Raw genomic sequence first — 21,707 nt, 5'->3', positions numbered from 1 at the left:
AGAGTAGGAAGGCACCTTAGAGGCTAACAAGCCAAGCCCCCTCATTTTACAGATAAGGAAACTGAGGCACAGGGAGGTTAAATGACTTCTCTAGGGCCACACATTTTGTTTAAGTGCCTGAGATTGGATTTAAACTCAGGCCTTCCTGAATCCAAGTCTGACACCCCACCCATTATGCCATATAGGCTTCTGCTTACTAGCTGTGTGCCTTTGGGTAAGTTGGTTAATTTTTCTTTTTTTTTCTTTTCAGTGAGGCAATTGGGGGTTGTGACTTGCCCAGGGTCACACAGCTAGTAAGTGTGTGTTAGGTGTCTGAGGCCGGATTTGAACTCAGGTCCTCCTGACTCCAGGGCCGGTGCTCTATCCACTGTGCCACCTAGCTGCCCCAGTTGGTTAATTTTTCTGAGCCTCGATTTTCTTATTTGTAAAATAGAGGAAATAAAATAATCTCTTCCCTTTCTACTTCCTAGGGTTGTTCATAGGATCAAATGAGACTGTGTATGGAAGAAGTGCTCTGTAAATAATGATGGTAATAGTTAGCATTTATATAGCACTTGAAGGTTTGCACAGTGCTCTTCATGTATTGTCTCACTTGGTCCTTACAACATCCCTGTGAGTTAGGTGCTATTATCCTTATTTTAAAGATGAGGAGACTGATGTATGCCTCACATAATGAGTGTTTTAGGCAAGATTCAAACTCCAGGTCCCCATCCCACCTAGCAGCCTCCCTACGAGCTGTAAAACAGAGACACCAAATCCATGGACCATAATGCTCTTGATTGTAGCCAAAACCAGATTAAAATGTAATTGGGAAATATTTAACAAAGCAAATAGGAATCCAGTAGAACATAGATAATGTTAATATGTGGCTTTTAAAGTCAATTTGCAGCCCACAGGGAGCCTTATGTACCATATCATTTATCTGGCCTCATCTCTATTTGAGTTTGACAACAATGCAGTAAAGCATAATAGAAATACAATATGTTACGTTTATTTATTTATTCTATATTATTTTAATAATTATGCCTTCATATTAAATGTTTATAATGATGTATAGCAATTATAGTAACATATACATAATCATGTTTATATATAAATATGTGTAAAACATATCAATAAAGTATCATTATTATTTTTAAGATTGAGTTAAATTTATTTTTTGTTACATTTTGAGTTCCAAATTATCTCCCTCCCTTCCCACCCAGTGCTAGAGAAGACACCATTTGACACACACATACATATGTATACATGCATACATACATATGTGTGTATACATACATAGTGTACATACTTCTATTAATCAGTTCTTTCTCTGGACATGGATAGCATCTTCCTTCTTAAATCCTTTGTAGTTTATTCAAGCATTTATAATACTCAAATTAACTCAATTGATCACAATTGTTCTTCAAACAATATTTCTGTTACTGCTTACGATGTCCTCTTGGTTCTGCCCGTTTCACTCTTCATTATTTCATGTGAGTCTTTCCTTATTTTCTCAAATCAAGCTGCTCATCATTTCTTACAGCCCAGTAGTATTCCATCATGATCATATCCCCCAACTTGTTCAACTGTTCCCCAATTGATGGGCATCCCCCTCAGTTTTCCAGTTCTTTGACACCACAAAGAGAATTATTATCAAGATTTTTGAAGAGGTATTTTTATTATTACTTGAAGCCTTAGTGTGCCTCACAGGGGTTGTGAGACTCGCCTGGTAGAAATTGAAATCAATTTAACAAATATTTATTAAGTTCCCACGTGTCTCTAGTTTTCCTTTTGGGTGGTGGTTTTGTGGCTGTTGTTTTTGTTGTTTTAAATGAACCTGTGATTTCAGTCTGCAGGAGACATTTCCGGGTCCCTCTCTCTACCTTCAACAGGTGTTGGTGCCTTCCCCTTTCAGACTACATCCATGTACTCTGTAGATAGCTTGTATGTACCTAGATATGCACAGGAATTGGGTGGTGTTTCCTCCTTTTTGTTGTATTCTCAAATCTTGGCATATAAGAATTTAACAAATGCTTGTTGACTTGATGAACCCCTTTCTCCCTGAGGAATCCTACTAACCAGTGCAGATCATCACGTGTTCAACAACTTATATTCCTAGAGAGTTGCCTTAAGAGAACTATTGTCAAAAAAAACCACACAAACAACCCCAGGAATTTCCCTTAAAAGGGTTTGGAATACCTCACTTTGGAAGGCAGGTTGGGGAGAATATGGGAGGGTCAATTGGGCAAACATAATCTGGGGTTTCTTGCTTTGAAGACTATAGCTTAGGTCAGTGGGAACAAATTCCAGTGTTTTGCAGAGTATTTATTACCACATTTTTAATGGCCAAAGACCATTATGGGCTTTTATGATACAGAAAATAATATCCAATTTACACTGTAGACTTTCTACATCCATGAAATGTTGCAAATGCTCTGTCATTTGGTTTTGCTTAATTTGCTACATAAGAGGATATGTGTGTGTGTGTGTGTGTGTGTGTGCGCGCGCGTAGATGACTGCAATGTAAATTCAAAAGACATCAGTATATCTCATTATTAAATTAATCAATACATTAGTTAAATCATATCCAGGAAAAAGTACTGGTGTCAAAAGAGTTATTAATGGTAATGTGTTTTTGTTGGACCTTAGTTCTTTCGTCAGCTTGAACAATAATATCATTCATAAATGCGAATTAGGTTGCAGTATATCTGATTCTAAGAAGTAGTAGAGGCATCTAGATGGTACAGTATATAGAGCTCCAGCTCTGGAGTCAGGAGGACCTGAGTTCAGATTTGTCCAGATAGTTACTAGCTGTATGACTCTAGACAAGTCACCTCACTCTGTTTGCCTCAGTTTTCTCATCTGTAAAATGAACTGGAGAAGGAAATGGCAAACCACTCCAGTATCTCTGCCAGGAAAACCTCAAATGGGGTCACAGAGAGTCAGACAGAACTGAAATAACTAAACAACAATAGAGTAATAGAAGGACCATGTTGAATCTGTCACCTATCATATTATCACAAATAATACTTCACATGGGGAAATAAGATCCTACAGCTGGGAGAAGGAGACCCTAGACATCATCTACAATTTATGGCTGAAAACAGTGTGGTCCACAGAAGGCATGACTTTCCAAGATCAGCCAGGAAAACAGAGCGGGGATTAGAACCCAAGCCACTTCAGTCCATTTGTCTTTCTACTATACCATCATGATGTTATTAGAGGGCAAGTCATTTGGGGTCTCAATTTTTACTCATCTTTAAAATGAAGAGAGATTGAGTTTGGATAATGTCTAAGAGCCTTTCCAGGCTTTTGGTTCTATGATTGCATGGTTGTCTAAGGTGCCCAATAATGACAGCTAGTATTGTTATAATGCTTTAAGGGCTGCAAAGCAGTTTGTATATGTTGCCTCCTTGGATCTTCATTACTGCCCTGTAAGGTAGGTGGTGTTATACCCGTTTCACAGGTAAGGAAACTGAGATTGAGAGAGGTCAACTGACTCACCCAGGGTTGTACAAACAATAACTGTCTAAGGCAGGATTTAAACTCAGGTCTCCCAAACTCCAGGTCCAGCCCTTTATTCACTATGACACCTATCTACCTCAACAGCTATACCCAACAGCATAGTGAACTTCTCTGTGAAGTGGTGAGTACCTCATAACTTGGGCTCTTCAAGGAGAATCTGTGTGTGATCATAGGGATAAGAGATGTTGTAGGAATGATTCCTACCCTGGGTGGGAGATTAGACTTCAAAGCTTGGACAAGCTCAAAAATTCTGACTCTCTTAACTCCTAGTAAACCTGGTTCATTTCCTACTTCACAGACACATATCTTTCCCCAGCCCCTTCCTTCTTTCCCTTTAAAAAAATAGGGAATTATTTTATCTGTGAGATGTGACTTATAGCATATTATATCTTGTCATTCAGAACATATTTGGGCTTATAGCACAGCTGGAGGCAAATGAGTTTGTGTAGAGAACAGAAAACAAAATTCATTTCACAGTCCTTTAGAGAGAAGCAATTTTAGGAGAGACAACTTATTCTTGAAATGACAATGATATTTAGGTGTTTTTTCTTCCCCTCCTGATGCTAGATTTGGCTTCTAATATCTCCCCAGGACTTTCCACAAAAATAAACTGCCTTTTTCTCTTATAGCCAAGACAAAGAATTGGTGTGGCAATTGGAGACCAGATATTGGATCTTAGTGTGATTAAACATCTATTCACTGGACCTGTCCTTTCCGGTCATCAAGATGTCTTTGAGCAGGTAGGCCTATCTGCCTTTTGGACATCATTACTTTCTTCCCCCTGTTTTTAGTGGCTTGGACAGCCAGGCCATTGGAAATATTTTCTGTAGACAGTATTTCTGTGGAAATTTGAGTTTTCAGAGTAGGATCGTGATGTGGTTAATTTGGGACCAGTCAAGCTGGCAGACACTGATATAATCAATGACTAGAGAATCCCAAATTTTTTATCTTAGGATCTATATATAGGGAAAATAAGTCCAGGGTAATCAATCATTCAACAAATAAGTGCCTACTATGTGCCAGGTTTGTAGATAACTGGTAAGCATCAAAAGACATATTATATTCTTGCATTCATGACAAAGATAAGTATCTACTAAATTGTAAAATATTAGCCCTAGGGGCACCCCATAAATTTAGGACAAATAAAAAAAAGTCCTGGTTCAGATAACAGATAGTAAAATTAAATGCTATTATTCCAAGAGGGAAAGAATGGGAATCACAAGGCACAAATTCTTATTTCAGCTTTGTTATACTACTTGCTGTGTTACCTTAAATTTCTTCATCTCTGTGTCTCAGTGTCCTCATTTCTAAAATGAGAAAATTGGATCAAACGATCTCTAAAGTGTCTTCTAGCCCTAAAAGTTTCAGATATTTTGACAACTGCAAGAAGGTACCTCCATCATTGTCATTATGAAAAGTCTTGAGAATTAATGAATTCTCCAGTTCAGCCTTCTTGAATGATAATGTCTGTTTCAGTGCTAGGAGAGAACTGGGTCTTTTCTGGAGCTTAAGTCTAGCATTTCGAGTATGTACCCGTTTCATTTCCATCACAATGAATTTACATTGCATTGCCAAGATTATTAACTTGGAGTATTAACTACTGCCCATAAATTGGTAACCATGAAGACATTGAGGTGGAAGAAATCTACTCTAAGCTTTCTTAGTATAATGGTTAGATAATTTTGAACATCAATTAAACTTCATTATTAATAATGCTCTACTTTCTCCATAATAATGCTGTTCTCCCTGACTCTCATCTCTCCCTGCCTCAGTTTATCCTTCTCATGACTATTGCAGTAGACTCTTCAGGTTACCAATTGCCTCATATCAAATTAATTGATTAACAGTCTATAGTTGCTATCAATTCTAAATTTGCATTAGGGTTTGCATCACATCCCCTTCTTTACCATTCATCTCTATAACCTCATCCTCCTTGCTTCACTTGATCCCTTGGCTCTTAATCAAACCAACCTGCCTGCCGTTCATGGACTCTAATAGATGAATTCTTACTTAATCTTGCTTAGAACCAAGCCTTCACCCTATTTCCCAGCCACCAGTTCCAAACCCTTCTGTAGTCTTTTTGCTACTCCCAGTATGTTGCCTTACCCACTAGCAAGGCAGGGACTGTTTTGCTTGCTTTTATTTGTATCCCTAACACTTAGCATGGAGCCTGGCCCATAGTAAGGGCTTGATAAATTCTGTCCCTCTGTCTGTGGCTCTCTTTCCTCCCTCCTTCCCTTTCTTCTTCTCTCTGGCTTTCCCTTCCTTCCCTCCCTGTCTTTGTGTCTCTGTCTCCCCTCCTTTCCTCTCTCTGTCTCACTGTCTCCGTCTCTCTCCCCTCTCCCTCTCAGTCCTTCCTTCCTCCCCACCCCTCTCACTCTCCTCTTCCCTCTCCCCTTTACTTCCTTTCTATTTCCTCCCACAACTTGCAGGTCCCATCTCTGCCTTTTTTCATGCCATTAATCCTCCTGTTCAATCAGCTCTTAACCAATTCATGCACATTATGGCCTTTGAGACTAATCAAACATTCTCCAAGAAACTTTTTTCCACTCTCTTCCACATCCCTCCTCTGCTCTATATTTCTCTAGCATTTTTATTTTTTATGTAGTTTATACTATATTATCATGGTCAATATGTGGTTTATAGGTTACTTTAGAGTTCACTAGTTCCACATCAGTGTTATTCTCTAATTCCATTTTTACTTAGGACTATCCTTCCTTCCTTCCTTCCTTCCTTCCTTCCTTCCTTCCTTCCTTCCTTCCTTCCTTCCTTCCTTCCTTCCTTCCTTCCTTCCTTCCTTCCTTCCTTCCTTCCTTCCTTCCTTCCTTCCTTCCTTCCTTTTTGTATTTCTTTCTTTTTTTCTCCTTCATTGCCAGGATACAATATAAAGTCCCAGTAGATGTTTGTTAAGTAACTATTGTTTCCTAAAGCATGTTAGAAAGCAGGTAGCTGCTTAACAGTATAAAAGCCCCCGAGATTTTCATGTACATGACTTTCTCCTTATTTTGATTTTAGCCAACTCTTAATAGATTCATGGGCTTGGGTTATGCTGCTTGGAAGGAAGCAAGAGTGTACCTACAGAACCTGCTTTCAGCTGGGAAAGCAACTTTGAGAGATGATGCTACTCTTCGAAAACGGTGAGGTGTGCTCTTGGGCAAGGTGTTCAGGCAGAGCAGGGGGTAGATGACCTCTTAGTTGGAGACCCTAGAAGAGCCAGCTTCATCTTATAAAGTTACCCAAGTCTTCTTTCCCTTGTTTGCCGGGATTCCATTGACAGTGAAGGAACTGTGAATGCAGAAGAGTGCTGCTATAGCTCAGATGGTTCCTGCACCCTCCTGAGCTTCTCACATCATTTGACAGGAGTAGTCCATTCATTATTCATCAATACCTCTAGATAGAGGGCAAGCAATTCTTGACTTGTTTCAGAGATGAAGGAACTAAGGAATGGAGGCAAGAGAGTAACTATGGGAACTAGCTCTCAGATTTGGCTTCATTTCAGCCAAAGCTTGGTCTTGTCCCCTGGCTCAGGTGGTAGCTGTTTCTTTAGTGTTCTGAGTAGAAAGAGGATGACCTAGGCTGAACTTGCAGACCCCATCTGACGAGGGGGATTCAATTAGACTTGATGCTTGAACCTTTTGATTCTGTATTTCAGTGCATTCACACCCCAGGCCTCTGCCACAATGCACTTGCCAGCCACCATTGGTAAGTACTGAATTTCTTTGCCAAGAGATATTATTTCAGGTATCAATAACAAAGGGGTCATTGGTCAGCCAAAAATCTATCCTCATCAACACATGGTTTTTTGGGAATGTGAGTTTGGGTGGCTTGAGTATCATTACTATTCATAGCTTAGCCCATTTTGACCCAATAGTCAGACTTTTCCACTTGTGTCCAAAGTCACTTCTAATTCCCTTGCTTTTTCTTTACAACAGCTCAGAGGACTTTCTTACCTCCTATCACTGAGGAAACAATACCTATTCTTGCTATTTCTCAGCACTTTGTTCCTTTTTCTCACTAGTAGTACCTACTCTCTCCAAAGCCACAATTTGGAAAAAAAAAATAGTGGTTTTATCCTTTCCTGAATTCCTCTTAACTCTTTATGAAGCATCTTTTCTCTAGGCTCTTTTGATCAGGTAAAATTCCCATAATTGGCTTCTTAGAATCCCATAATTCTAGAGTGGGTAGCCAGGCAAATGGGATACGATGAGTTGAATGTGACTAATTAACTAAAAAACAACATCTAACCCTTATTGAATTCATAAGATTGTATTGTCCACTAATTCATATCTCTCCATTTTTTTCTCCACAAGAATATTATGATACTGTATCAAAAGCTTTCCTAAAAGCTAGGTAAACTATATCCTCATTCCTTTATCTACTATTAGTATTCTCTAATTTCAATCTTTTCTAGATGACTTGAATTTGGTTAGTTAATTTTTTTTCTTGCTTGTCTCCAAAGTGCTTTGATCTACATCAAATCATCTTATTTCCTTAGCAGTTTCTTCATGCATTTTTGTATTAGAGATTCCCTAATTGGTTTCCCTTCCACGAGTCTCTCTTCTTGAGAATGCAAATTCCACAACAACTGCCAAACTGATGTTTCTCACACATCTGACAGTGTCACTCCCCTACTCTAAAACCTCCATTGGCTCCTTCTTGCCTTCCATGTAAAATACATATTCCTCAATTTATTGTTTTAAACATTTCACAAGATTATGAAGATTTCCAACTTACCTTTCCAAACTTATTACACCTCACTGTCCTTTATGAACCTTCATATATGTGGTGAATAAAAATTTATGGAGTCGCCCTATAATTGTCCCAAGTTTAGGGAACATAGCTGGGGTTTATCATATATTTGTTACTTAGAAATTAGAGGCTACTGTACCAGTTTGGGGCATTAATCATTTTTTAAAGAATATTAAATGTTAGTAAAGAGATAGAGCACATGGCTCAGAAAGTTCAGAAGCCTGACATACCTGGGATAGAGGGGGGAGAGAGAGAGAGCAGTGTGGGAGAGGGAAGAGTGTACCAAGAGAGTGAGAGACCCCTCTCCAGGGTTTTTAACTTGTCTCAGAGGTGGGTCACTCCACCTTGATCCAAGCTAATTGGCTGGTAACATTCAAGTCCATTGATTGACAGGAACTTGAAGGTGGTCTTAAGTTGGTTAACTTCCTTTAGTTAGTTAGGAAGGTCCATCAACATTTCTTTTGATATTCTCCTGACTCTGGGCTGGCCCTGCAAAACCAGCCTGTGTGTGGTGGTGGGGGTGGGTCTCTGAGTCCCCAAAACATTCTATTATTAATAATTTTCTCACATAATACTAGCTACTTATTTACTTGCTGTTCTCCATGTAAAGCCCTTTCTACATCTCATTTACTCTTGTTCTACCTCAGGCACCAGTGCTCTTAGATTCTCCTGTTTTGTTACTAGGAAGTTTTTTTGCTACATGTCCCCCTTTGCTTTTATGTGGGAGTTTGCAAGGTTGTGTTTCTGACCCTTACCTCTGCCAGGCTACTTTTGATGTAGGTCGGCTTGGTGAAGCCTTAAACAAACTGAACTTTGAAAATTATATTTGGTAGGTAGATTCCCACACATGTGTGGCCAGCTTTTGAACTGTGCTCCAGGCTATGAATGTGAATTCTTATTTTGGGTTGTTTTTTTTTTTTAAGTGAGGCAATTAGGGTTAAGTGACTTGCCCAGGGTCACACAGGTGAATTCTTATTTTGAACTTTGTTGTTGTTCAGGTGTTTCATTTGTGTCCTACTTTTTGTGACCCCATTTTTGGGGTTTTCTTGGCAAATATACTGGAGTGGTTTTCTATTTCCTTCTCCAGCTCATTTTACAGATGAGGAAACTGAGGCAAACAGGGTGAAGTGACTTGCCGAGGGTCACACAGCTAGTCACTTTATGAGGCCAGATTTGAACTCAAGTCTTCCTGATTCCAGGGTCTGCACTCTTATCCACTGTGCTACCTTATTTCTAACTTCTTCTTCTTTATTTTTTTGGTGGGGTAATGAGGGTTGAGTGACTTGCCCAAGGACACACAGCTAATAAGTGTCAAGTGTTTGAGGCTGGATCTAACTTACTCTTGATATAAATTTGCAACCTGAAATCCTGTAGGGGTAGATGGGAGTCCATCTCAGCCTGCACATTATTTTTTGCAAAGTGTACAAACATTATTTTAAGCTAATGGTGTTGAAGGGAATGCTTCCAGATTACAAATGGCATGCAGAGATTTTATTTTGTTTTGTTATCTTTGTAGCATACTGCTGGCAAAGCAAGAACTCACTATCAAGGTAATTGGTTTATTTTTGTCAAAAAATCCAATCCCCATGACTTTGAAGCAAACTTTGGATTCTCCTGCCTTGTGTCACTTAATATATTTGGTCTTTCCTTTGTGGAAGCAGCAGAACATTGAATTGAAAAAGGTTATTGCTGACCCAAAGTGGCCAAATTACAGTCACTCCTAATTAGTTACTCCCCTTTCTCTGAACTAGAGGGAGTATATAGAGTAGTTATCTTGCCTAGGAACCAGCAATCAACACCCATTTCTTCCCTCTTAGGAAAGCCTCTTTATCCCTCACTCTTCCCCATTTCTCTACTAATGGCTTTGAAATATTTTCACTTTTCCCCCCTTTTTCGTTGATACCCTATCATTTGCTAGCCATGTGATTGGGCAAGTTCCTTATCTTCTATTGTTTGGGGGCATAAGTTGTCCCATCTTTTAAGTGAAGGCGGCCATACTTTATCTTCTCATTTTTGAAATCTATAATCTAATGATTCTATAAAATAATATATTTTCAAGGAAGATGGCTTAAGCTTTGGGAATCCCTTTCACTTCATGATCAAATTTTAGAAAAGCTTGTGTCCTTTTCATTTTCATAATCAATCTGCTAACTCTATTCCTACATCCATTTTTTTCTTTTTAAAAAAATAAAGTGTTTTTTCCCACCCTCTGTAGGTCCCTGAGTACCTTTGTTTATTTTTACTCTATGACTCATTCAAAACTGGTTGTGCAAAGTGCACACACTTATAGTGTGCAAAAGAGCAAGATGAAAGGATATGTGTGTGTGTGTGTGTGTGTGTATCACTTTACAAGGTTACATACACAAAAGATGGGACAATTCAACATCACTTCAATCTCTAATAGACTCCTAGACTATTAAACTGATCTATAAGGTCTCTTCCTCCAGGTTGCTTCTTAATTAACAGACCATACAATCTCTTGGCTTTTCTTCTCATGCTCTTCAGTTCAACAAACAAGACTTGCAAAGAAGGGACAAAGAAGGGACTTTAGGGTCCCACCTAGTGTAGCAATCCCCTTTTCTATACACCTGGCAGGTGGGCCATGATCAAGTCTCTGCTTCACCATTTCCGGGGATGGGGAACCTCCTCACCAATTTCTATTAGGACTTTACCCAATCTGCTATTTTCAGAAGAAGCACAAGAGGGCAGCAGAGAAATTGTCTGAATAGATTCAGAACTTGCCAGGGGTTGAAAACTTGACCCAAGAAGAACTAGATCCTAGGATTCTGGATCTAGAACTGGCAGGAATCTTGAAGGCTCTCTAGACTTACCTTCTCATTTTACAGAAGAGGAAACTGAGGCCCATGGAAGTTAAGTGACTTGACCAATGTCACCTAGGTAGTAATTTTCAGAGGCTGGAATTGAACTCTGATTCGGGAGCCAGGGTGTTTTTTTCTGCTTCATACTTTGGGAAATGACAAAATGAGTGGCTGATTTGGTGAAATTTATAACGGATATTTGCCTTAAAACTGAAAACCTTATTTCACAAAACATCTAAAATGGTCCTGTTTCTCTGAAAGTATTGCCTATTTGTTCTTACCAGGTTTATGTTGTTGAATAAGTAACTCCCCCCCCCCCCCCGCCTTTTTTTTAAAATTGTATATATCTTTTCCCATGACTTCTTCCCCAACCAGTCCCTGGAGAGATATGCTGTTCTCTTTTAGCAACTGAAGTGCTTTATCATTGATGGGGATTTCTCTTCTCTCCCTTCTCTAGGAGACTACACTGACTTTTATTCTTCTCGACAACATGCTACCAATGTTGGAATCATGTTCAGAGGGAAGGAAAATGCTTTGATGCCTAACTGGTTTGTATTCTTAGTTTTTAGGTTTTTTTCCTTTTATAACCATATAATAGACCTTTCTGTTTTAAGTGATGCTATCTTCATAGGGGCTAAAAATGCCCACAAGAAACAAAAAGAGAGAGAAATTGTAAAAGCTCCAGAGTAAATTATGATTTTTTTTAGTTTGAGAAAATAAAGTACTTTGGGGTAGGAGAAGTTATACTTGAATTCTGAAGGCAGGATTTATTCATCTTTCATACTTAGAATTTCCAAACTAGAAATAATCCCTTGCATATACATGTTGGTTTATCCTTTTTAAAGTGCTCTCCCATCCATTATCTCCTTTGTTCTCTGCAACAGCCCTTTGAGGTAGATGGAGAGATGTACAAGTGATCACCTCTGTGTTACAGGTGATCAATTTGAAGACACAACATTTGCCTGAGGTCTCAGTTGATATCAGTGTAGCTGGAATGGGAACTCGACACTTCCCCTAGGCTCCCCTGCTGAGAAGGGCCTTACTCACTCCTTCCCTCAGTTACTTCATCTGTAAAATGAGGTTGTAGATCAGAGATGTTAAAGAGGTGGTCCGGACAGCTTTGACTGCCGCGCTCCAGAGTAATTAGATTAAAATGTAATTGGGAAATATTTAACAGAATAAATAAAAATATGATAGAACAAAGAAAATGTTAACATATGGCTTTCTAAGCCAGTCACCTATCCGGATCCTTATGTATGGTTTAGTGGCTCCCATTCCTATTTGAGTTTGACATCACTGCTGGACACAAACTGCAAGATCCTTTTAAACTCTAAGTCCTATGACTCCAAGAGAAAATATTTCTGAATAGTAATGGCGAAGGGTTAGGGATCAGTGACTAAGACAAAGGGAGAAAGAAGAAAGGAAGGAATCATAGGATGTTAGAGCTAGAACAGAAAGGATCGTGATTATAGATTTAGAGCTGAAAGGAATCTTGGGAGTCATTTAATTCAGTCTCTTCCTTTTACAGTTGAGGAAACTGAGGCTAAGACAGATAAAATAATTTGCCTAAGTTCACCCAGGAACCAAATAGTAGAGCCAAGATTTGAACTCAGATCTTCTAGTACTATTACTAGAATTACTATTTCCTATTGAAGATCTTGGAGGTTATCCAGTCCAACCTCATTATTCTACTGATAGGAAAACCAAGATCCAAAAGAAGTTTAAGTAACTTGTCCAGGGTCATAACATATAGGCATGCCTAATGCCTTAAAAATATTTGGCATTTGCTGTCTCATTTTTAAAATTTGCATTTTTAAAGTAAAGTTTACTTTTTTAAAAATTTAAGTTGTTTTAGTTTCTTTAAAACCCTTTTAAATTGGATATTCCAATAAAGTTTCACCTTGAAAAGAAAAAATAAAATAAAATTCCCTGGTTGCCACACTAATGAAATAAGTTATTTACAGCTATGGTCACAGGCCTCTGTCATGACTGGCCCAGGACTAGACCCTCACGTGTCTTTCAGCCACAGGACAAGGACTCTTTTCTGATCTCACCTGGTACAATGAAATCACCCTAGAAAGCAGTACTCCAGACTTGGATACTTTGCAGTGTTCTAGCCATACACCACAATGACTCAAAAGAATCTTTTCTTTGTTTGCTTTATTGGGGTTGGGGTAGGAAGCCAGCCACTGCTCAAGATCTTGAGTGTTGGTTGTGATGACTCAGAGTGTGAACTGACTGATGACCGTGACTCTCCCTCATCCCTCCCCCTCTAACCACCAAAGGCCTTCTTTTCCTTTTTTTTTCTTTTTGTGGGGCAATGAGGGTTAAGTGACTTGCCCAGGGTCACACAGCTAGTAAGTGTCAAGTGTCTGAGGCTGGATTTGAACTCAGGTACTCCTGAATCCAGGGCCAGCGCTTTAACCACTGCGCCATCTAGCTGCCCCTTCTTTTTCTTTTAAAGTTAATTTTTTTCAATTAAAAAAATCTATTTTCTCCCCCACATCTCTCCCTCTGCCCCCCTCCCCCAAATCCAGTTGAAAAATCCAAGTCAAAACAAAGCTCTTGTAACAAATTAGCGTATTCAAGCAAAACAGATTCCCACATTGGCTTCTTCAGAGTATCCTTGTCAGGGACGACTCAAGGATTACCTACTCTATTTCCCCACCCCCAGCCTCCTAACTCCCTAGGACTTAATGAACCGTACACTGGCAGGCAGTAGTGAGGGGGAGAAGGCAAAGGAAGAACTTGGATTATATATATGCAGACTTGATTACCAGCCTCAAAAAAAAAAAAAATCAAGTGTTAACTGTATGAGACATTATTGTGTGAGAATTATGACCATCTGTTCCCTGTCTCTTCTGGGTAAAAGAACAAACAGGCATATTTAAAAGTCTGAGCCAAGGGAAGGTTGTGGAATTGCCTTCCCTGGGGATCTTTAAGGAGAGATGTACAACTGACTCACCAGGCTTTACAGAAGAACCCTGGATGATTTGTCCTTAGTTGTATGATCATGAATCTAGAGCCAGAAGGCACTTCAGAGGCCTTCTTGTCCAACCCCCTTATTTCTTCTTGGTCTCACTCTAATTCTGTTCTGTTTTGATCCTTGTAATCCATTTTTACCTATATTAATCTTTCTAAAAAATGAATAATCTTTATGCCTTTTTATTTTTTATTTTAAATATGTTGTATCCTTTTGATTTTTATATCACCTTCACTTTCTTTCTTGTTTTACTTCCACCTCTAGCCATTCCCACACAACAAAGAATAAATGAGAAATTAAAAAAATAAAACAACAGCAACTGTACAGAATCTATCAATCAACAAGCATTTATTTATTCATTCATTAATTTTTCTATTCATTTATTTTTCTTCTCATTTGTTCATTTATTTATTCATCCAGCCATCTATTTATTTATCTATTCATTCATTCATCTATTTATTTGTTTATCCATATATTTGTTTATCTACTTATTTATTCATTTATCTATCTGTCTGTTTATTTTTGCGGGGCAGTGAGGGTTAAGTGACTTGCCCAAGGTCACACAGCTAGTAAGTGTCAAGTGTCTGAGGCCAGATTTGAACTTGGGTCCTCCTGAATCCAGGGCTGGTACTTTATCCACTATGCCACCTAGTTGCCCCCATGAGACCCAGCTGCCCCCCAATAAGCATTTATTAAAACTCTCAGTATAGGATACCACGGTAAGCATTGAGGATATAAAGAAAAAGTAAAAACAACTACTTCCCTCAAGAAGTTTACATTCTAATGATGGAGACATTGTGTGTGTGTGTGTGTGTGTGTGTGTGTGTGTGTTATATAGGTGTATATAGGTACAGCATTTAAGTACATTCAAAATGCACAGCAGATATGAGGTAACCTCAGAAGGAATGAGAACCAAAAAAAGCCCCTTGCTGAGCCTTTAAGCAAGCTAGGAATCTGAAGAGATGGAAGTAAGAAAGGAGAGCCTGTGGGACAACCAACTCAAAGGTGCAGAGACCAGAAACAGAATGCTGGAGATGTAGGTCTAGGAATTATTTACATAGAGACAATCATTGAATCCATTGGAACTGATGAAATCATCCAATTACAGAGTGTAGAATATAGAAAGAAAAATGAACAGGGCCTAGGATACAGTCTTGGGGTTGCATGTACACTTAGGGGTTTTGAAAATTGACCAATAGATCGCATGAGTTTAGCTGTATAGGCATAATGCCATGTCGTTTCCTTAGTTTTACTCTTCTGCAAACAAGGGAAGGAGTTTATGCCTTTTCTTTAAACACCAAAATGATCTCCCAATGCGTTACCTTCCCCAAACACTATTGAATCTTTCCTTATAAAGAGAAAAACTAAACCAAAACCCAACTTCAGTGCCCTTTGGCCCCAAACAGTACATTTCTGACTTGACCCTTGCTCCCATATGAAATGCTGGTTCTTACTAACGAGTGTTTTTTGTTTTTTTTAATGTATAAGGTATTTTATTTTTTCCGTTACATGTAAAGATAGTTCTCAACTTTTGTTTATACAAGCTTTACAATTTCAGATTTTTCTCCCTCTCTCCCCTCCCTCCCCCCTCCCCTAGACAGCAGGTAATCTGATATAGGTTATATCTATATATCTCTATACATATAGATATAGATATATACACACACATATATATACACATAATAACATTAATCCTATTTCTGCATTAATCCTGTTACAAGAGAAAAAATCAGAGCAGTGATGCAAAACCTCAAAATAGAAAAAAAAAAACAACAGCACCCAAAACAAAAGAAATAATATGGTTCAATCAGCATCTATACTCCACAGTTCTTTCTTTCTTTTTTTTTTCTTGGATTTGGAGATCCTCTTCTATCATGAGTTCCCTGGAACTCTTCTGTACCATTGCATTGGTGAGAAGAACTAACGAGTGTTTTTTGAACCAGGCTGCACTTGCCAGTGGGTTATCATGGCCGAGCCTCCTCTGTTGTGGTGTCCGGCACACCAATCCGAAGGCCTGTGGGACAGTTGTGCCCTGATGAAAGTAAGCTCCCTTATGGTCACTCTAAATAGGTTTGCCAATGTCATAGCTATGTGAAAGCCATGAACTGTGATAGTTCTTTCCAAGTACTGTATGAATAACAACCTCCTTTTTTTTTTTTTTGCTTGTCTCTTAATTTCCCAGCCAAGCCTCCAGTACATGGTGCTTCCAAACTTTTGGACTTTGAGTTGGAAATGGTAAGATATGTATGCAGTTTTTAATGACTGCTTATGTAAAAGAGCTAGTGCCCATTATTTCTCTGGAGAAAAGACCCTTCCAAGAATCCCAGTAATGTTTTACTGCTGATGAGAGGCACCTTGACATTTTTCATTTGTATTCAGTCTAAAAACACTCACTTTGAGTTGATGATTTGATTCTGAAAATGTTTTATATTTCTCAGACCAGTGGATTTTAGATTTTTGAATGTTAAGGGTTTTCTGGATTTTTCTTCTGTTTATATTGTGGTTCACTTTATAGGCATTATATTATAACTCACTAACATGAAACTTCCTTACTGCCCTCGCCTGTTCATGATATTCAAACCCCAGCTTCTTGATTCTGACTGATATTTTCCCCTTCTACATCAGGCATTCTTTGTAGGCCCTGGAAACAAACTTGGAGAGCCAATTCCCATTAACAAAGCCCATGAGCATATTTTTGGAATGGTCCTCATGAACGACTGGAGTGGTAATATACCTAAATGTTAAAACAACCGTGAGAGAGTCAGTGCCCCTTTATAGAATCAGTAGAGATTGTGGTCATTGTTTAGAGTTAGAAAAATTGTGGTAGAGTATTTTCATTTATTATCATTGGCTTATTATTAGGGTCCAGTGAAATTTAAATATTTGAGGCATTAATATTATTGATGGTTAATGATTATTATTTAGTATCTATGAATTTTTTCTTCAAATAGCATTCTTTTTTTTTTAACCTTGCCTTGGAGGAAGTTTTAGAGTGAACCACAGATATCCTATTTTCCCCACTACAGCTCGGGATATCCAGAAGTGGGAATACATTCCTCTAGGGCCATTTCTAGGGAAGAGCTTTGGAACAACCATCTCCCCATGGGTGGTGCCCATGGAAGCACTCATGCCCTTCACATTGCCAAATCCAGTTCAGGTAAGCATCGGGTGAAAGGGACTCATTGATATGTTGCAGCGGGGAAAGAACCCTTTTTTTTTTTCCTGTTGGGAACTGTTACATATAGAGGTTGAGTGTATAATTGCATGCTAGCTTGCAAAAACATCCATTAAGGATTACCTAGAAATAGAAAGGATATTTTTCATTTATATATATATATATATATATATATGTATGTATTTTTGCTTTGGAACATGTGCTATGGTAGGATCATAACAAGTTTTACTCATCTGGTGCTTAAGGACAGGAACTGTTTTTTCAGTGTTTAAAATATATATGAATTCCATCTGGTAGCCATTTAAGGATGTGGAGGAATGAAACACTTGGTCCCAGGGTTAAAGTTTTTGCAGAAGAAATAATTAAACCCTTGAGTATTGGCTGAAGAAAGTAATCAATGACAGAACAACAGGGAACCTTTTTTCCGATGGAGGCTCCTTTTCTGACATTCCAATCCTCTTTGGCCCCAAACAACACATTAAAGGTTTAAAAAGAGGTTAACACATGGGCTAAGGTATTTGCAGTCATTTCCACTTTTACTCTGTAGGCCTCTTCCTTTGTCCTTACTCCATGTGTGGGGTGGAAGGGTGGAGGTAGGATACAAAGCCCTTACTTCTATAGATCCTGTTGTCCTTTGTCTGATCTTTTTCTGACCCTCAGAAAACAAGGTTCTTTCTGCCTTCAAATTCACCCTAGATAGAACTCCAAGCAACCCACTGGCATTCTGAGTTGTAATACTTTCCTTCTCTCTTTTTCTCTCACACATAAATCTCCCTGACCTCTTCTCACTCTTCTCTGGGCACACAGCCTGTGGGTAGTACCTGGGCACTGCTCCATTTTCTCTTTTGTATTCTAGCTTTTTAGTGCCAGAAGCCCCTTTGAATGTGGAACTATCTTCATGCTTTATCCAGTTTCTCTAAAAGCATCCTTTTACTCATCAGATTACCACCTCCCTTGTTCACCACCTCTAAGAATACACATATCCTGAGACTCCTAAATGTCTACTCAACACAAACTTGGACCTCATTTTCTTAACCACCTACCCAGCCCCTTATAATCTTCTTTTTATGCCCACTCACAAATGACACCCCATCCTCATTTATCTTGACCTCTCTGTAGCATTTGACACTGTTGACTCTTTCATCTCCATCATCATTTTCCCCAGTCCCTACCACCATCCTAGCATAAGCCCTCATTAACATCCATTTGGACTATTACAGTGACTTCCTAAGAGGTCTTTCAGCCTCTTCTCTTTCCCCCTCTAATCTGTTCATACTGATGTCAGATTGATCTTCCATATGCATATCACTATTCATGTCTCTATTCTTCTTCTTCTTCTTTTTTTTTTTTTTTTTGCAGGGCAATGAGGGTTAAGTGACTTGCCCAGGGTCACACAGCTAGTAAGTGTCAAATGTCTGGGGTCGCATTTGAACTCAGGTCCTCCTGAATCCAGGGCCAGTGCCTTATCCACTGCACCACCTAGCTACCCCCCTCTCTTCCTTTTTTTTTTTTAAATATTGAACCTCTATTAATTTATTGGTGACAAACTTCCTCTACTAATGCGGATTGGCACCTTCTCTGGGGTCATTGAGAAGTTAAGCGACTTACCCAGGATCACACAGCAAGTATGTGTGAGAGATAGGATTTCAACTCCAGTCTTCCTGACCCTAAAGGCCAGCTTTCTATTGATGACACCATGCTTCTTCCCAATAACTATAACTCACATTTATATACTGTGTTATGGTTTACCAGCTGCTTTTCCCACAGCAACCTGGTGAGATAGATAAGGTGATTATCATTCCTTTTTTATGGATGGAAAAACTAAGACTTAGGTATTACCTCAGGGTGATTTATCTCTGGTCACATAGCTCACAAGTGTTAGAACAGCTTCTTGGTAGCTAGCCCTATGACCCTGGATCAGTAAATCCTGGATTAGTGTTTGTTGTTTATAACAGTTTTCTGCTGATTTTCTAAGGTTAAAGATGTTCTCAGGCATGATCTTGGGAAGAGAGCTCTTTGAGTGTAAGAACAATTTTGATTTTTATTTTTACATCCCCATTTCCTGGCCCTGCCCCTTGAATATAGTATGGACACTTAATAATTGAATGTGGGTCAACTCGGGGGATAGAACACAACCTGGAGTCAGAAGACTTGGGTTCAAACCTGGCTTGAATCACTTACTAGTTGTGTTGCCCTGAACAAGTCATTTAACTCCTGGCTTAGTTTCCTCATCTGTAAAAAATGGGAATAATAATAGCACTTACTTTCCAGGCCACTTGTGATGATAAAATGAGGTAAGATAATATTTGCAAAGTGCTTTGTAAACTTTAAAGTGCTCTATAAATTCTGGCTATGATGAAGATGAGTATGAGAAATTCGTCATGAAATAAAGCTTCCATTACATGTTTTCTTCCTCTGCAGGATCCTAAGCCTCTGCCTTACCTCTGCCATGAAGAGCCCTACACGTTTGACATCAACCTCTTTGTTGCCTTGAAAGGTACTGTGTGTACTTGTGCTGGCTTGGAAGCCAAGTTTGGGGGTTATTGATCTCTTCTCTAGCTCAGAGGAGATGGGACAGCCTGTGTGATCACTGGCTGTCTCCACCAACAGGATGACGTATGGCGGGTAGAATTAAATTGTCTGTCCCCAAAGGGTGGAAGCTGTGGGGGTGACAGAGGGACATGGCACAGCTAAAGCATTTACAGTCATTGCCCCGTGTCAGATCTAGAGTTGAGGCCATCTCATCCTGTAACCCCTTTATTTAAAAAATGAAGAAACTGAGGCCTAGAGAAATTAATTGGCTCATCAAGGGTACCATAGGTAGAGTTGAAGAGTTGAGGTTTGAACTCAGGTCCTGTGATTTGAAGCTTAGGCCTCTTTCTGCTATATCATGTGCTTTCTAACCCTTCTTCCCCACTGGGAAAGCTTCAGGATTGGGTAACAGGAGACAGCATAGCTCAGCACTTAAATTTAAGCTCAGCTGCTTAAATTTAAGATGTTTACTTAGCAGAAAACCTAGAAATAAAAAACCTAGTGCCATTTTCAATGCCAAGTCTGCATTCCTTCCCCTCTGATTTTCTCCTCTTTCTTGCATCATTACTTTATTTTCCTGGCTACCTCTTCTTTTGTACTTTGCACACCCCTGTACTTTTGTTCTCTCATACCTCCTTTTGTCCTTTGTGCTTCTCAGTTCAAAGGTCTTGGCTTCTTCCCGGGTACAAAACTCTTGGCAGGACATCTCCCACGTACGTCCATTAAACCAAGCAAAGAGTAGCTGATTCTCCTCCACAACAAACAGTTAACTTGGGAGGTCATTTGAATATGGTATTACTGCTCTGGCCTCCCTCCGAAATTAAAATTACCCACAAATTCAATTAAATCCAGCTCAACATACATATAAAAAATGTCTTCTCAGTGTGTGGCACTGTGCTAGGCTCAGGTCAATGGCTTGCAGGCAATACTTAGCCCTTCCATAATATGTCACTATAGCAGAATCAGGACGAAGTAGTGAACCTACTGTCATTTGCAGCTGCATTCTGCTCATTATACTATCCTTTTGCCACACCCCCCCCCATTCCCTTAATTCTTATAATTCTGGTTTCACATACTAAGTAATTGAATTTTACCATCAGAACACTGCATGATGATTCCAGTATCACACTTTCCTCCATGCTGTGTCGTTTTGTCAGTTGGGGAATGTTATTTAATAAGTTGCTGATTTTTAGAGAAGAAATCAATCAACCCGGGAAACATTTATTAATTACCTATTATGCATGAGACTCTGTGCTAGGTTTTGGGGATAAAAAGACCAAAAGTGAAATAATTCCTGTCCTCAGGGAGTTTCCATTCTATCAGAGCAGACAATATGTATACAGGTAAGTATATGCAAAGTAAACACAAGGTCATTTGGAGGGGAGGCACCATCAGGAAGGAGCTCATGTAGGAAGCAGTTCTTGAATTGAGCTTTTAAGGAGACTAGAGATTCAGAGAAGCAAAGATGAGGGTCTGTCTCTCTTCAAAGGCATAGAGACAGAAGGTGGATTGTCCTATGTGAGGAAGAGCAAGAAGGCTGTTTTACTTTGGCTAAAGAGTGTGTGAAAGGACATAATATATAATAAAACTAGAAAATGAGATTGTGAAGGGCTTTAAATGCCAAACAGAGAAGTGTGTATTTGATTCTAAAGCAAGTAGGGAGCCACTGGAGTTTACTGAGCCGGGGCAGTGTTATGATCAGACCTATGCTTTAGGAATATCGCTTTGGCAGCTTTGTAGAAGATAGGATGGAGAAAGGAGACAAAGGGTCCACAGAGACCTCCTAGTCTAATCAGCTGACTTTAAAGTGGAGGAAAATGATCATAGCTTCAGAGCCAGAGGGGACTTTAGAGGGCATCTCGTCCTAACTTCTTATTTTCAAAAGGACAAAACGTGAAGTCCATAGAGGTTCAGTCCGAGGATATACAAGAAGTGTCAGAGG

At 39.1% G+C, this 21,707-nt stretch overlaps 1 protein-coding gene across 1 annotated transcript in view; it reads left to right on the top strand.

Moving 5' to 3' along the window:
- The window catches only part of FAH (fumarylacetoacetate hydrolase), a 54,883-nt gene that overhangs the window by 10,911 nt on the left and 22,265 nt on the right, over positions 1–21,707 (top strand). Inside the window, exons 2-10 of the mRNA XM_043988138.1 lie at positions 4,137–4,247; positions 6,523–6,644; positions 7,160–7,209; positions 11,533–11,623; positions 16,002–16,099; positions 16,241–16,293; positions 16,684–16,783; positions 17,085–17,215; positions 19,655–19,730. Of these exons, the coding sequence (XP_043844073.1) occupies positions 4,137–4,247; positions 6,523–6,644; positions 7,160–7,209; positions 11,533–11,623; positions 16,002–16,099; positions 16,241–16,293; positions 16,684–16,783; positions 17,085–17,215; positions 19,655–19,730 (832 nt within the window). The remainder of the gene's footprint in view (positions 1–4,136; positions 4,248–6,522; positions 6,645–7,159; positions 7,210–11,532; positions 11,624–16,001; positions 16,100–16,240; positions 16,294–16,683; positions 16,784–17,084; positions 17,216–19,654; positions 19,731–21,707) is intronic.

This window comes from Dromiciops gliroides, chromosome 2 (genome assembly GCF_019393635.1).
Source record: "Dromiciops gliroides isolate mDroGli1 chromosome 2, mDroGli1.pri, whole genome shotgun sequence".
Taxonomy (NCBI): Eukaryota; Metazoa; Chordata; class Mammalia; order Microbiotheria; family Microbiotheriidae; genus Dromiciops; species Dromiciops gliroides.
This window is presented reverse-complemented; position numbering and strand designations above follow the sequence as displayed.